At 41.1% G+C, this 16,823-nt stretch overlaps 1 protein-coding gene across 1 annotated transcript in view; it reads right to left on the minus strand.

Annotated features, from left to right (window-relative positions):
• ptpn9a (protein tyrosine phosphatase non-receptor type 9a) overlaps positions 1-16,823 on the minus strand; it is a 70,857-nt gene that overhangs the window by 14,199 nt on the left and 39,835 nt on the right. Inside the window, exons 9-12 of the mRNA XM_048256485.1 lie at positions 13,847-13,916; positions 13,523-13,601; positions 7,853-8,003; positions 3,798-4,005 (exon numbers count right to left, since the gene is read on the minus strand). Coding sequence (XP_048112442.1) covers positions 3,798-4,005; positions 7,853-8,003; positions 13,523-13,601; positions 13,847-13,916 — 508 coding nt within the window. The remainder of the gene's footprint in view (positions 1-3,797; positions 4,006-7,852; positions 8,004-13,522; positions 13,602-13,846; positions 13,917-16,823) is intronic.

Here is a 16,823-nt window from a genome sequence, read left to right on the forward strand (position 1 = left end):
AAACCCTCCTGCAGCTGTCAGAGCCATCACGCTGGAGTCAAGGCCCAGCCTTTTTGTTGCAGCATCCTGACACCTGGCCTGTATCTCCCCAGATCGCATCTAACATTAGTGATGAGGAGGAGAGGAAGCAGGTGTTCTATGCGCACATGGTGGTGGATAGCAGTGTGCCTGACATCACACAATTCCAGACTTTCCATGACCTTGTCGAGGCCAGAGCACAGGACCTTCATGGGGCGGCCTCACAGCTAGGAGATCCTCCAGCGGAGACCTATAAAGGTGCGGAAATCAGCCTCTTCAAAGATGCTCAGTCAGTCACTTTCGCTGAGGAGATCAAAGCTCTTTCTGCAGGGAAACCAGTGCCATCTACAAGCAGACTCCTCACCTTGTCACCTGAACTGGATACTGACAGGCTCCTGAGGGTTGGTGGTCGCCTGCGCAGGGGAGAGGCACTGGATCACGAAGTGGTACACCCCGTAGTACTAGACCCCAAACACCCCCTGACTACTCTTCTTATAAAGCACTATGATGAGGAGTTACACCACCCTGGGGCAGAAAGAGTTTTTGCAGAGCTGAGGCGGAAATATTGGGTATTGAGAGGTCGAGAGGCCATAAAGTGACATCAGCACCACTGTGTACAGTGCCAGATGTGGAGAGGAAAACCAGAGGTTCCAAGAATGGCTGATTTGCCCCCATCCCGCCTCCGTTTGTTCAAACCAGCCTTCTACTCTACTGGTGTTGACTGCTTCGGCCCATATACCATCCGTGTGGGTCATCGTAGTGAGAAGAGATGGGGCATAATATTTAAATGTTTGACTACAAGAGGAGTCTACCTAGACCTGCTGAATAGCATGACTCGTTTTTGATGTCGCTCCGCCGGTTTGTCTCACGGAGAGGGACTCCTTATGAGTTGTGGTCTGACCAGGGGACAAACTTCAAGAGTGGCCAGAGAGAGTTGACGGAGGCGTTTACCACCCTACAACCCAACTTGCAGTCCTTGCTTGCTAAGCAGCAAATCAAGTTCCTGTTTAATCCGCCTGGAGCCCCTCATTTCAGAGGCACCTGGGAGCGAGAGATTAGATCTCTGAAAGCAGCCCTCCATACAACACTTGGTGGTCAGTCCGTCACAGAGGAAGTGTTAAGGACAGTCCTTACAGAAATAGAAGGTATACTGAACTCGAAACCACTTGGCTATGTATCAGCTGACGTCGCAGATGTGGACCCAGTTACCCAAAACAGCCTTTTGATGGGGCGGCTGGACTCATCCCTACCCCAAGTAGTCTACCCTGCCTCTGAAATGCTGACACGGAAACGTTGGCGCCACAGCCAAGTCCTGGCGGACCATTTCTGGTCACATTTCATCCGGAGGTACCTGCCTAGTCTTCAGCCCACTAACCTTTATTCCCTACAGGTCTGATTAGAGTGTTATGTCCTCCAAATTTACCAGGTAAATTTGGGGGCGGCATTGTTAAAAAGGCCACATAGTGGAGTTCTGTTTCCAGACCTTATATGGTATTAAAATGGGTCATGTGACTTGTGTCACGTAGTTACGTTCTTTTCAGTCTAAGCACCGAGAGTATGGGGATGGAGTAGCAGCTTAGGAGGTTGTCTTCTAGTTTGTGTGCGTCCATTATTCAGTAAGTAACCCTTTGCATTCATAATTGTATCTTTGTTTCATGCTTGTAATGATGATGTTGATTTACTTTGATAATGAAGCTGCATTAAACCGTTTGTAAATCAGCTTAGCTCCCTTTGCTAATGCAAAGTATAATGTAAGTTTGCTAAGTTCGTTTGAACATTATTTTCGCTATTATACAGGGCTACTGTATGTCTTTCTTGTATTGAGGCAGTACCATGCTATTATTGCTACTACAAAGGTCTTATTGTTATGGTTATAAGTGTAGGCTAACAGATATACCGTTGTATGATGGTCAGCTTGATTACACGTGTGAATCACGTTTCTTAGGCACGGTGATATGCTGTCTTTTTTTGGCCTCAAGAGGGCGCTTGTACACTGTATAATTTAATATGTATTGGAAACATTACATAGTATGTTAATGGATACGATTTTCTGTGTGCTTAACTTACAGAACCACACACAATAATTATGCAATGTAAGTGCCTTGTGCTGCCAACAGTTTAATACAAGAATAAGAAGAAACTGGCTGTCTGGACCTTCATTCTTTTTTCATTCTAATCGGATGACCCTTAGTGTTCACACCCATCCCGAACTATCTTTTCTACACTAGGTGACGGGAATGCTGGGGAGTCACGCCTCTTAATTTAATAGATTATGCAGACAAGCTTTTCTTTTGGGAAGTTTTCCTCAGCGAGTGTCACACACTGCATGGGGAAAAATGTTAATGATTGCCAGCTTTGTGTTTAGTAAATGACAGTAGATGAGCATAAATCATGGATCTGGATATCTTGATTAAACAGGAAGAATAAATAGGCTACTTTTGCTTTTGAGGACATAAAATTAAAATTTGACTAAATCAGGGCTGTCAAGTTTTGCGTTCAGCTTGAAGTGAGGTTTTTGCTTTTCACAACTTATATTTGGCATTGGCACTTAATGGGTCATTAGTCAATTTCTACTGGCAGAACTTGGTCTTTAGATGCTATTTACCTAATGACATCTTTGTGTTGGTGTGTGTGTGTCTGTTTGACACGGACAAGGAGAGACAGAGAGACTGCATATGGTATTTTCTCAGTAACCAGGGCAGTTAGGTGTTTCTTATAGTTATCTGATAAAGTGCTGGCATTATTTTCCAACATAATTCTCTTGTACTCTTCATTGACATCATTCATAGAGATAATCTGGCCTTGATCAGGGTTCTAAATTAACATTTTGATCACCAGTCAATGTGGCTGGTAACTTTCTAAAGTTACAGTACTAGCCAATCAGAATTTCTACTAGCCAAATTAGTTCCGGTGAAAATAAGAGAATTATGAGTTTGAGATGAGTGTCACTCAATGCATTTGATCATTTTATTAACATTGTTGGCATGAATACATACCACAAAATGGTGTATGTGTGTGTCTGTCTGTCTGCTTGCCTGCATGTGTGTGTGTGTGTGTTCGCTTGTGAGTGGGTGTGTGGGGATAATGGTGTGTGTGTGTGTGTGTGTGTGTGTGTGTGTGTGTGTGTGTGTGTGTGCCTGCATGTGAGTGTTTTGTGTGTGTGTGTGTGTGTTTATGTGTGCATGGGTGTGTGTGTGCATGTGCTGGCGTGTTTGTGTGTGTCAGTGTGCTTGTGTGCATGCCTGTGTGTGCGTGTGTGTATGTGTGTGAGTCTGTCCGTGCGTGCCTATGTGTGTCCATGTGCATGCCTGCGTATGTATACCTACATGTCTACTGTGTGTGCATGTGTCTTTATGTGTGTGTGTTTGTTTATGTGTGTGTGTGTGTGTGTGTATGCGTGTGTGTATGTGTCTTTATGTGTGTGTTTGTGTGTGTGTGCGTGTGTGTATGTGTCTTTATGTGTGTGTTTGTGTGTGTGTGCGCTTATGCGCTCTATATGGCTCTGGGGTTAGTAATATTCAAATTTCCCCTACTATGACACAACAATAGGGGGAAAATCTGACTAGCTCACAGAAGCGCATGGTTTCTGACATCAACATCTCTCAACTAACCCACAAAAACTCAATGCACGGTTTTGTTTCGCACTTGAAGTGTTTGTAGACGCATCAGAGACCCAAATGGAAGTACAAAAGCACAGAAAAGTGAGGTTTGCATAATATGGCCCCTTTAAAATATTACCCTCAAATCCATTTTCATTAAAAATAAATACGAAAACCAACCTGTTCTGCCAATTCCTGCACTGCAGTGGACAACTACGGGAGGCCCAAGATGATGTCCACTCCATTGTGTACCCATGGTAATTACAGCATTCTTCTGGTGCCTCTTGACTGCAGCTAGGAAGTCGATGAGTGTTACAGCAGAGGTTGGCACACCATAGTCTGGCCAACTTAGATACTGGAAATGCACCACTTGTCGCTGCTCACAGTTCTGGACAAAACACAAGCAATTATCAAAAAAGTTTCAAAACAGCCCAGAGATGGCAATTTATAATGTACTGTTACATCTTATGTTCCAAAGTTCACATACAAAGAACATTTCGGTCTAGCAAATTCAGAATACATCCCTTGTCTTTTCACAATTTTGGCTAAAAGAAAGATGTTCACTGATAAGGCACTGCTCAATCACTGACCACCTTAGTTCATGTTTCAACAAAAGCTGATAATGAATAGAAACATTAAAAAAGTGTCACTCTTTTGTGACATTGTTAATGACGGCACACCTTCAGCGTAAATTAATGCATAGTGCACTTGTCTGGAGTTACCATTAGTTGACAAGACGCTGTTTTTCCAACTGGCTACCATTTTGGTGGTGACCTGAAGTTGCAGAGCTACATAGAAACACCATGCAAGCAAATATAAATGTATGCTTACAATGTACTAGCCTAGTCCATTTGTATAGGTGGTGTAGGCTCTAAATAAATCTTACCTATGAAACATAAATTGTGCTTAAGTTTGTCTGTTGTGTCACATTGAACTAGTTAATCCTTAATGATGAGTTTTGACCACTCCATTCTATCAATAAAGACATCTTTTGACGACCATTAGAACAGGTTCCGGGTTTTGTAAGAGATGCTCAGATTGGTAGAGCCGAAACCCAGCAATATCAGGCTAACCAACATGATTAAGGAATGCATTTTTGCGGGGTTTTTCTGATGTTTTCCGAACTAGGAAAAGAAACACGAACGATTTAAAGAGACTGGCAAATGTCAGCGGTTTTCAGCGTGTCATGACTGTCAACAGGTATAAAGCTATCCCAATATCTACACTGTAATAATGCTGTAGAACGACTGACATGGACTGATCCTAATTATCACCCGATAGCAAAAGTAGCATCTGTTGTGGAGATGGTACGTCAGCATTTCGGGATGTATTACTAGCATGGTCGTGACCTCTCCATTGATAAAGCCATGAAGGGATTTAAAGGCAGAACAGAGCTATGGATGTGCATGCCTGCCAAACCAGAAAAGTTTGGCATCAAGTTCTGGGCTCAGTGTAACAGCAACACTACGTACATGTCTGACTTGAAAACAGCTGTTTTGGGAACAGCCGTGGCCTACTGGTTAGGGCTTTGGGCTTGTAACTGAATGGTTGCCGGTTCGATCCCTGACCAGTAGGGAAAATATGGGCGGAGAAGTTCACCGTGTGCTGTGTGTGTTTCACTAATTTTGGGATAAATGCAGAGACCAAATTTCTCTCACGGGATCAAAAGAGTATATATACTTACTGTATACTTTTATATACTTAGACTTTCAGTTGCACCCGGGCAAACAAGACCAAACACCTGTTCAGCGGCTCCATGGATTATAATATAAGGTCGTACATCACATGACCCGTGATTTGATTGGCCTCCAGCAGAACTAGCGTACCATAACAGCACGTCAACGACGATTCAACGTCTAAGCCGAAAGCATTCAGTTGTTAACACCAGCTCACCAAGCGTAGCCGCCAACACAAGGCAACGTAAACACTGATGTTAGCTGATTTAATGGATTAGCTAGTTAGAACGTATGGTATTTGCAGCGGCTGTAGCCTAATGCCGTGAGTCGATATGATGTTAAGTAGTCTACATTTTAAGTAGTAAACTAATTCATGTAAAATTGCACGTAAGCAATACACCAAAGACTCATCACACACACTCATCTCGTCTCTCCCTCTCTCTCTCGAGCATGCGCACACACTCCCGGGTGTTAGGTTAGGCTACCTCACCTATCGCCTACCCCAGACATAATTGGGGGCCAAGCAGAGAAGCCCCATTGTGTTTGTACCTTTTCTTATTATTACGCGTCCGTCACTGAAGTCAACGGCAGCCCATAGAACCGTCTGGTAAAAAGTTGTGAAATTTGACACACTGATTAGGGTTAGTGCCATGATTAATTTCACCAAGTTTCATGTCGGCACCTCGGGCGTTCACACACGTAACTTTTGACCCGTTGGCCCGATTTTCAAAAATGAGGTATTGTTGGAATCCTTGGACCAAGTTTCACGCCTCACATAGTTTGTCCGATTTTCACAAAACTTAGTACATATGATCTTCAGATCAAGCCACACAAAAGTTATCCATGTAATAGACCATGGAGGTATTATATATAACTGGAGAGAGTGACTAAATCCCGCCCTCCATACAAATAAATGGTGGAGGCTAGGCTAGTAAATCCTAGCCTAGCCTTCGTAGATCTAGAGGGTATTTGATGATCACCGTTTCGTGTAGTTGAAAAAGTGTTGGAATTTCCAGCTGTTTATTGCGAGACAAGGCAATTTCCTTCGTTCATTGAACGTGCGCTGTGCTTTAATGGAAACCTTATTGCATAGTGAAGTAGCCTAAATTGAGTTTTTTTTTTTTTAAATTATGCATGGTTTACTTTTTATTAAATTCGTAGGCTGGAATGCCTCGCGGCAATAATTGTGTTTAAATGTAGTAGCCTAGTGCTTCAGCCTCTGGCGAGCTCCAAAGGGGGCGGCTATAGGTTGAGAGCAACGTGTTGGAGACCCATAGTGTAACGAGACAAGGTCTTTATGCCGCTGTAATTTATTGTCTTTAATCATGTTTAGGCTATGTTTGTTCGGGACAAACAACAACGAAACAACGATACAATTTTCTTTATTTGTCATATGATGGATAAACAACCACAATATGCACGTCTTCTCATAGGCTCCTCAAAAATACGCACTGAATAACGTTTGGCTGTAGCTGCCGGATAGGTACCCGTTTGGCCTATAGCTGCTGATATGTATTATTCCGCCATGGAAGTCTATGACAGCCCATAACACCGTCTGGTAAAAAGTTGTGAAATTTGGTACACTGATTGGGGACAGCTCCATGATTAATTTCACCAAGTTTTATGTTGGCACCTCGAGCGCTGTAACTCCACCAACAGGTCAAAGTTGGATGTGCCTTCACACACGTAACCTTTGACTCGTATTCCCGATCTTCAAAAATGAGGTATCGTTGGAATCCTTTCACCAAACCGAGTTCAACGTCAATTTGCGCCATGATAGATTTTCCACCAATTTGGATTTTTTCAAAAACCTTTAAAAAGTTTCACGCCTCACATAGTCTTTTCACAAAACTTAGTAAATATGATCTTCAGACCAAGCCACACAAAAGTTATCGAACAGAGTTCGATGTGAGCAGCATGAGCCAAGAAAAGCCCATCAAACTTTGAAGACGACTTTTACTTTTGTTGCAATGCAAAATGGGTCATTTAAGATTGAAGCAAGATTAAAGATTGAACCCTAACAGTTCACTTTTGAATGTAATCCTGATGTGTCCTGCTCCCTGTTGTTTACATGTACAGTTGTAGATAAAATATCAATATACACTTACAAAGTAGGCTCTTGCAGCCTATTAAAAATTCAGTAAAAAAATAATCAATACACGCGTTGGCACCATATTGTAGTCATATTGCCACCCACTGACCTTTCTTGGTAGGCCTGCTGGTTTTAAATACTAATACTAATGACCTATAAGACACATACACTCTTTGTTACTAGGGAACTGTGTAGCCTACAATTTTAATAGGGAAATTATTTTCAAGTCATGTATTATTTTGATTTCAGGTACAGGAAAAATAATGGTCATAATGCCCAGCCCTAGCTGAATTACATTTTTTTGTTTCCTGAGCTCAAAACAGAGCAAGGTGCCTACATCATGGACTGATGCCCATGGAGCACGTATATCTGTGTTGAAAATAAAAAAATGTAATGTAAGGGCAGTAAAGCTGTATATACCGCAACTACAGTCCCTTATTAGCTTATGTAAAGGGTCTTGACCTTACCTCAGTGTTGTGCAGCTCTAGAGTGGTTTTATTATAGTGGGAATGCTTATCCACTCTCTGGTTGATTACTGCAAAGTGGCCATACACCTCCTGCCCACCTTCTTCCAAAGGCCAGTACTGACCACACTTTCTTCTACCACCTTCATCCGTCCTGTATATTTCAGACACATTCCAAAATTTAGTAAGATAAGGCCAAGATATAAAATATTCAAACGAGCTGATTTAATACCACAAAAATATTCATACCATGTTTAATGGTTTAGACAACCATTTCAGCATTAACAACATATTTTAACATACTGAAAATCAATATGTTAGAAATTTTTACCAATTACAGAACATATTCTGTATGTGTATCGATCTTCAGGACAGCTCTCCCCTCTCCATATGACATTTGTACCCAGTGATACAGTCCACTTATATTCATTCGTCTTAGGAAGGTCCATATCTCTACCAACTTTTGTGTGTGAGGGTAAAACTATTTGCTGACCACAAGACTCAATGACATAAGAGGCCGCTATGGAGTCCCTGGGTCACACCTGGGTCTAAATCTCAGTCCCAGAGTAGACTGTGAGGGATGATATGGGTGCCAAATTTCATGAGTTTTCACCCATGGGAACCATTGATTTCAATGCATGATTCTCCCCCCCCATAGTATAAAATTAGGTATAGGTAAGACCAGTGAAATAGCTAATATTTTTGTTGCCAGACGGTGGCACTATGCCAGCATTTTGGGCATGTGAATACCATCATAATCATAATAATCAATAAACTGAAGTTTCAGCCGATACAACATCATGAGTTTTAGTGTTCATTCAGCAATATATTGAGCACAGAGTTTACAAAACAACTCACTTTAGCAGTTGTTTTTTCCGCTCGCCGCCATCTTGCCAAAACCTTTCTTTTTAGTAAACTCTTTGTACACAAACAATGTTCTCAATGCTCGAGTTCATGTGTAGAGACCCTGGTGATGCTTTACAAAGTTTCATGTTGTGTAGAGCCTTCTTAGAGTTTTAAAAATAACGCTTCCGTCCTAATTATGCTTTTAAACAAAAGTCTGACTCGGGTACATTCACAAAAAGACCCTAGGTTGCATTTTGGCAAAACATTGTTGTGAAGCCAGCTGATAATGGAGGTGGCTTTAGTAATTATGCCAAAAACCCTGTATGATCAAGAGGCTCTATTACAGTGTTTCTCAAACTTTTTCAGACCAAGGACCACTTAACCAATAAAAAATAAAAAAATCACGTTCCACCTAGCTAAAAAAAACAAAAAAAGTAGACCTACTTCAACAGTATATTACACAATAGGCCTACTCACTGAACCACCTTGCTTATTCTTTTTGCACCTTGCTTATTGTGTCAGAGGATTCGTATGATTTAAACTGGCGTAGCTTACATATGCAGTGTTGCAGAACTTTTTGGATTTACATACAAGTTGGTTCAATATTGCAACTATAGCAATTACCACGTTTGCTCGCGGACCACTTGAGATAGCTTGCGGAACACCAGTGGTCCACGGACCACACTTTGAGAAACACTGCTCTATTACAATTACAAGATCTAGCCTATTATAGAGCTTTGCCTTCTGATCCTACTAGCAAATTTCAAAAGGAAATAGTCATTCCTCCAGCAAGCTCAATCTTCAGGTCCACAAAAATCTATCCAATCCACCAGGTTGCCCAATTGTCGCAGGAAACAATAGTCTTATTACATTAATACACAGGATTAGATGTTATAATCCCTTGTGCCAAAATCCAAGGTTAAAACACATTCAGAAGCCCCTACTCAAATTAACTTAAAAAAAAAAGCACGCTAACCACAAATCTGCCAACCAATGGTCACAAACACAAGACAAATGGCCCATCCAACAGCAGTATATAGTATGCGACATGCCATTGGGGTTATCAAATGGGCACCCTCATTCACCGATGTTTCGTTAAGTTAGGCCCACAACACCTCATGAAGGCTTAACAGTGAAACCAGCGTCCTGGAGACACTCCCCTCCATGCTGCCACCATATTACCACATTAAAATATCCTACATACTCTTAACCAGCCTAGACATGGTCTAGGTTGGCGAGGTTGGTCCGTCCCATTGATGTGGACTCAACCATAACCATAAAAACACTAGCCAACCACCATCAACCTAGGCACAGTTCGTCACAAACACAAAACAAATGAGCCAGTTAGCTTACCTTAGCTTACACCCCATGTTGCCACCATATTACCACAATAAACATCGAAATACTCTTAACCAACCTAGGCACGGTCTAGGTTGGCTAGGATGGTCCGTCCCGTTGATGTGGACTGAACCATAACCATAAAAACCCTAGCCCTAAAAAACCTTCAGATCAGTGGCATCAGCTATGGGTGCTACTATAACCATTGACTATGCCAATTTATATCTTGTTTTTTTGGAAGACAGTATGTGTTCAATAAAAATACTTTTTTATAGCAGATGATATTGTTCAAGATATACATTGATGATTGTTTCGTGATTTTCCATGGTTCACTATCTGAATTTGAATTGTTTGTCTTGTATATGAATTGCCCAAGACCATCCATTAAGTACACCTATTCAGCAAGTTCCACTAGTGTGAACGTTTTAGACACCTACAGGCATTTCCCTTACTGATGGACACATTGTATCTTCTTTGAACAGGAAAGACACAGAGAAAAATTCTACATAGAGATTTTAGCTCTAGAGGATATCCCAACAGTTGGCTTGATACAGCACTAAACAAAGTACGTGCCTCTGGTACTAGGGCTGTCACTTTTGTGAAAAAATCCTGTTCGATTCTTGAGACATAATTGTTAATTTAATCGATTGTAAAATCGATTTTTCATGTCTAAAGACGTTTCAATTTTCAACACCAAATATAGGACAATCCACGAACAACTAACAGGCATTAGGACCGAGCGTAAAGGGGTGCTTGAAGGCGACAATGGCGTGAAGTTTAGCGGCACAATGACAAACAGGAGTGCAACATTCTCGAAAAACAATAAGCAGAGTGGACTGCCATAACATCAGTGAAAAACATTACTGCAGGCTTCAAGCGTGGCTGCGTTTCCAATTAGAAATGTTATACAAATTTAAGCCTCGTTAGAACTCCACGACTGCACAGTTTGCATACCGCTTTGTCCTTCTCCATAGTCTGATATACCCAAACCCCGGTGCTTCCATATCAAACTCCTCAAGTTATTAGGGCCTATCACTTTCATTATCTCTCATGTCGCACAGGTTGATCGCGTTGTCCTCAATTTTTTGGCAAAACACCAGCAGCACAGCAGCCGATTGAAAAAGCTGTTTCCGGTTTTCTGCTTGTTCCTGAGTTTTGTTACATCTATCTTTTTCATTTGTTTAATTCGTTTAAAATTAATAGTGTACATATTTGGTTAAAATCGATTCCCTATTTCAGTTTTCGAAACTTGTGTTGGTTGGTCCGATCGATTGTGCAATCAATTTTCGAACGTAAAGTGACAGCCCTATCTGGTACACATCCAACCAATTGTTAATTCTCATTGGCACATAATTAAAAGTCATGATCAACTGAATGGGCTCTTTCAAGATTTGCCTCTCTGTGTCTTTTTTAGAAGCTCAAATCTTAGAGATCCTGTAGGCTGGTCCATGCTGATACTGCCACGCACTTTCCCTGCAAAAGCTGCACGTCATGCTCACACTACTTTAAGCTTCAGTCTTACACACATAAAACATACAAAATCAAGCAGTTGATCACATGCAAATCTACTCATGTGGTTTATATTTTAATTTGCCCTTGCCCATGGTTGTATGTAGGCAATACGATCAGGGCTTTACGAACAAGAACTTTGGAACATTTGAGTGCAATCAGATGTGATGAAACTTTGTCTGTTTCCTGACATTTTCAATCTGCCAAGCACTCCATTTCTGATCTGAAATTCCTGGGCATAGAGAGTTTTACCTAAAAAGAGAGGCAGGGACTTAGATAAAAAAAATAAAACTGCTACAGAAAATCATTTTGGATTTTTTAACTTAAAAGCTTTTTTCCCCAAAGGGATGAATGAAGACATAAACTACTCATGTTTACTGTAAGCATGCCCATTCATTTTCCTTTAAAAAAAAAAAAAAAAAACAAATGCCTATACTTAAAAAAAAAAAAAACAATTGTATTTCCCACTGGGTACTTGTTAATTGCATGTCTGTGGTTGATTCACTGCGAGCCTTGAGAATAGCCAGATGGCTGAAACGTCTGCTCTTGCTCCATATTAAAACAAGTTGCTCCTTTTGCAAGACTTTGTCTAGTCACTTTTTTAAGAGTGTGAACCACTTATAGCCTCTAGCTCACTGGAAAAAAAAATGAGATGTGCAAAGTTCCAAATTCAGCTTACTAAATTCAAATGAAAGTCAATAAGTTATTTAGCAGACTGATTTACCAGCTGCAATGTAAGACCAGGTCCATTTCAAACCATATCAAACCGTGTGTGTGGCATTCCCACCATTCCCACTGATCAAATGCCATTGTGATTTGTAATCAGAGAGCTGTTGCCAGCTGTAGACCAGTGTGTTATGTGTGTGTGTGTGTACGTGTTTTACATCAGACAGAGACAGATCTTCGTTCATGCCATTGCACATGTATTAGCCTAAGGCTGAAGATACATCAAGACTCCCTTAGTAAAAGGTAGATCTCATGGTCTCCATCTCTTGGTGACTGCTGACAATTTCCAATCCCATGACCCAAGTGAATTCAATTCTGAATTGACATCATGGACATATGAAAATGTGTTGAAACTGATGACCTTTCCGATGGTATATTTATATTAGCAAATTCTGGTTTTAAAGGGGTGGTTCAGGATTTTGGACATAGGACCTCATTTCCAAGTTAGCAAGTGTGATATTTATCAGTGGAGACCGTTCAACACATATCCTCCAGTCCTTCTAGTTGCAGAGTTCGCAGGTGCTAAGCTAGCGCAAGTCATCAGTATATGTTAGCCTGCCACTAAAAACAGTCTTACCCACTCCACAGTACATCCATGCTGCATAGAAAAACTCAGTAGCCTATTAGCGGTTTCTTTGTAGCCCTACATCCAGCCCTGAGTGTTGGCCTGGTTGCTAGCTTCTTCAAACTTCGCAAACTCAGCTGGGTGTTGTTACAATTGTGGTGCGCGAATGCATTTGACTGGCATAAAATCGGCATGTCTCAGACTGACCGGCATGCTTAGTTGCTTGTCAATTTCAACTAGATTACTTGTGCGTGATCTATTCATTTTATTGACTCTGACATTAAATGTTTGCAAAATCCCGATGTAAATGGAAACGTTTTCCAAGACTCAAAAGGAGAAGTACGAACCTTTAATTTAACTAACTACGCAGAAAACATTATGAATGGCATGATTCACACATATATCAGCATCATTTTAACGGTGTTAAAATTGCAAGGGTTCCCTAACCTTAAAGTGACAGGCACTCAACACCCCCTATTTCACCTGTAAAGATGTGTGTGCCTTAATAAAAGACCTACATTTTATTACATCTGGAGGTTACTTATTGCTACAACCTTCATGGACTGGTAGATTGTGTCAGAATGACACCTGTAAAAGAACATCTTGGTTAAAAAAAACATGGTTGGGGCCCCTGTATCATCTCATAGATATTTAACTCAGATTTTTGCTTTATAGTTTTTTGTACTTACCTTGTAGTCATAACAATGACAAGAACATTTTGTTCCCACACCATCCTCCAGAAATCCCCATATGTTCTCTCAAGGGGACCTAAAACAAAAGAAACTGTATTGCTGATGTTGCTATTGCTATTGTATAACACTGTAAAAGGCAATAAAATGACTCCTGCTTCAGAATTCCCTCGTGTCTTCTTTAGTCATAAAAAGTGTATGGTCATGTGCTTTATATTTTATGGAGGGGAAGTCAAGCTTAAAGACTTACAACAAAGAAGACACACAAATAAATTACATTTTGAATGAATTTCCAGCTAGTTAAAAAAAAGGAAATGGTCACACCTTGCGTGCCAATATAAGCATTCTTCTGTTTGTATCCATCCATAAAGCTTGCATTGATGTAGTCTGATCTCTGTTAGGAAATATCAACAGTGAGAAATAAGATGAGTTGATATGAAATTATACTTAACACAAAGATCTTGGATTCAACAGCATGGTCTCAGATTTGGGTCTACCGTTTCATCACTATCATACAAACATTTCAGTCAGATCTAATTTTGTTGTTGAGGGTGTAGGGTGAATTAACTAAACTATAGCTAGACACTAGGTTGGTTCATAAAAGTTTAGAATCTCTCATTGAAATGACTGTCCTACCCTTCATTGGTGCCCAATTGATTTATTTGAAAGTTCATCAATAAGTTCAAATAAATCTTCAGAAATCTGAAAAAAATATATATTTTTGTTCTCAAGTGATCAATTTCAAAACTTTGCACAAGTGTATAAGTATCTAAGTATATATACTTTTTTGATCCCGTGAGGGAAATTTGGTCTCTGCATTTAACCCAATCGGTGAATTAGTGAAACACAAACAGCACACAGTGAACACACAGTGAGGTGAAGCACACACTAATCCCGGCGCAGTGAGCTGCCTGCTACAACGGCGGCGCTCGGGGAGCAGTGAGGGGTTAGGTGCCTTGCTCAAGGGCACTTCAGCCGCGGCCCACTGGTCAGGGCTCAAACCGGCTACCCTCCGGTTACAAGTCCAGAGTGCTAACCAGTGGCCCACAAGTGTATATTTCATTAAGAAATACACTGAAGAAACTGGAAGATGATACATTGTTTTCTTCAAGAGGTAGAAGCTCTGAATGTTGGCTTGAATGTAGGTTACTCATTAAAACAATTTTATTTTTTCTCTGTGTACGAAATGAGCCATATAAATGAACTTGCCTTGCCTTTGGATAGCAAAGTGTTAAAGCAACACCAAATAACTTTCCCTCTGTCGCACGCATGCTATTTGTTTATCCAGCACAGGCTTTGCAAATAACGATGTCCACAGACAAGGTAGAATATTTTGCATGACTTATAAAGTATCGATGTATTGCGACATCAGGCGCAAGTCAAATTTGTAGTTTCTTATGTCTCATTCCATCGAACTACAGATCCGCTACCCGATCTGGCAAACTTACATAGTGCGGTTATAGCCAATAGAGGGCCGCGAAGCGAATGCAGAATTGCCGTTCACCCTGTTACGAGTTGATGAACCACTGAAACGATTTTGAAAACATTATTTTAAGGTATAAAAAACTCTTTGGTGTTGCTTTAACACAATTGGCCAAAGGTGTTCTATAGGGTTGAGGTCAGGACTCGAGGTCAGTTCATTTCATCCACACCAAACTGTCGTACATGTCTGACTGCATTGTGCCAAGTGTAAAGTTTGGTCGAGGGGGGATTATGGTGTGGGGTTGTTTTTCAGGAGCTGGGCTTGACCCCTTAGTTCCAGTGTAAGGAACTCTGAATACCAAGAGATTTTGGACAATTCCATGCTCCCAACTTTGTGGGAACAGTTTGGGGATGGCCCTTTCCTGTTCCAACATGACTGTGCACCAGTTTGGTGTGGATCAGGGATGGGCAACTGGCGGCTCGCAGGCGGCCCTCCTCCTCACTCAGTGCGGCCCGCGGATCAATTTTTAAATGTCATTAAAATGTTCGTTTCACATGGTTACCACGTAACAGGATCCTTATTGTAATGATATGGTTCACCGATAGCGGCGCTTCTTATATAAAAAATGGGAGTCGAGCTTTCTTCACTTGCGAGCGAGGAAGAGACACAGAGAGAGGTTGGTAAAGAAAACTCAGAATCGTAGACAAGGTGGGAAAGGTTCAGACAAGGTGGGAAACAGCTGATCTTATCACAACATTCAAATTCAACTTATGTGTTTAGTAGGCTATGCTTAGAAACGTGAGTTCATCAGCCAGGAACTTAAGTCAACACTGCTCACAAGCAGAAACTGTTGCAGTGGGCTCAGGAATACATGAAGACTAATTTTCAAACAGTTTTGTTTACGTATGAGTTCCGTGCAACCCTAGATGGTCCAGATGGATGGAGTAATGGATGGTTGGTGAATAGCCACCATGTCCTAACAAGGCTGAGACGGCGGAGGTGGCGGAGTCATGTTTTGGGCCGTAATCATAGGGAGAGAGCTGGTAGGCCCCTTTAGGGTCCCTGACGGTGTGAAAATGACCTCGGCAAAGTATGTAGAGTTTTTGACTGACCACACTCTTCCATGGTACAAAAAAAGAACCATGCCTTCCGTAGCAAAATCATCTTTATGCATGACAATGCACCATCTCATGCTGCAAAGAATACCTCTGGGTCATTGGCTGCTATGGGCATAAAAGGAGAGAGACTGGTATGAATATGAATTTCTCCAATTTGACTATTGATCAGCATCACAGGTCAGTAGGACAGTAATGTAAATGTAAATCAGGTTTATAAGCCAAGTATACTTGCGTATACAAGGAATTTGGTCTCTGCATTTGCATTGCATCAATGCTCACAGACCTTAAGTGTTGTTTAACACAATTAGTTCTATCATTAATCCTCCTTCCACAATATCCTCTCTGCCTGCTACAACAGAAACCTGTGAGATGTTTCTCAATTTCTTTATTGACAAAATTGACAACATAAAGTCTCATATCTCACCCTCAAATTCTGATCCTGCTTTGTATCAGTCTGTAATTGGTCGCCTCTAACAGTTCCAACCAGTCTCTTCCGCACAGCTGTCAGATGTGGTCTCTCATATGAAGCCCTCTTCCTGCCACTCTGATATTCATCCAGCTCACCTTTTCAAAGAAGTAGCCATTTGCACTTTTGTCTTGAGCACCATTAACAGTTCTCTGGCAAATGGTGTAGTTCCCTCTGGTTTTAAACACACTATTGTGCAACCTCTCCTGAAAAAGCCTAGCCTTGATCCCTTGGATTTGAAAAATTATAGGCCAATATCTAAACTGCCTTTTCTCTCAAAGATCTTAGAAAAAG

The sequence above is a fragment of the Alosa alosa genome, chromosome 11 (genome assembly GCF_017589495.1).
Source record: "Alosa alosa isolate M-15738 ecotype Scorff River chromosome 11, AALO_Geno_1.1, whole genome shotgun sequence".
Lineage (NCBI taxonomy): Eukaryota > Metazoa > Chordata > Actinopteri > Clupeiformes > Clupeidae > Alosa > Alosa alosa.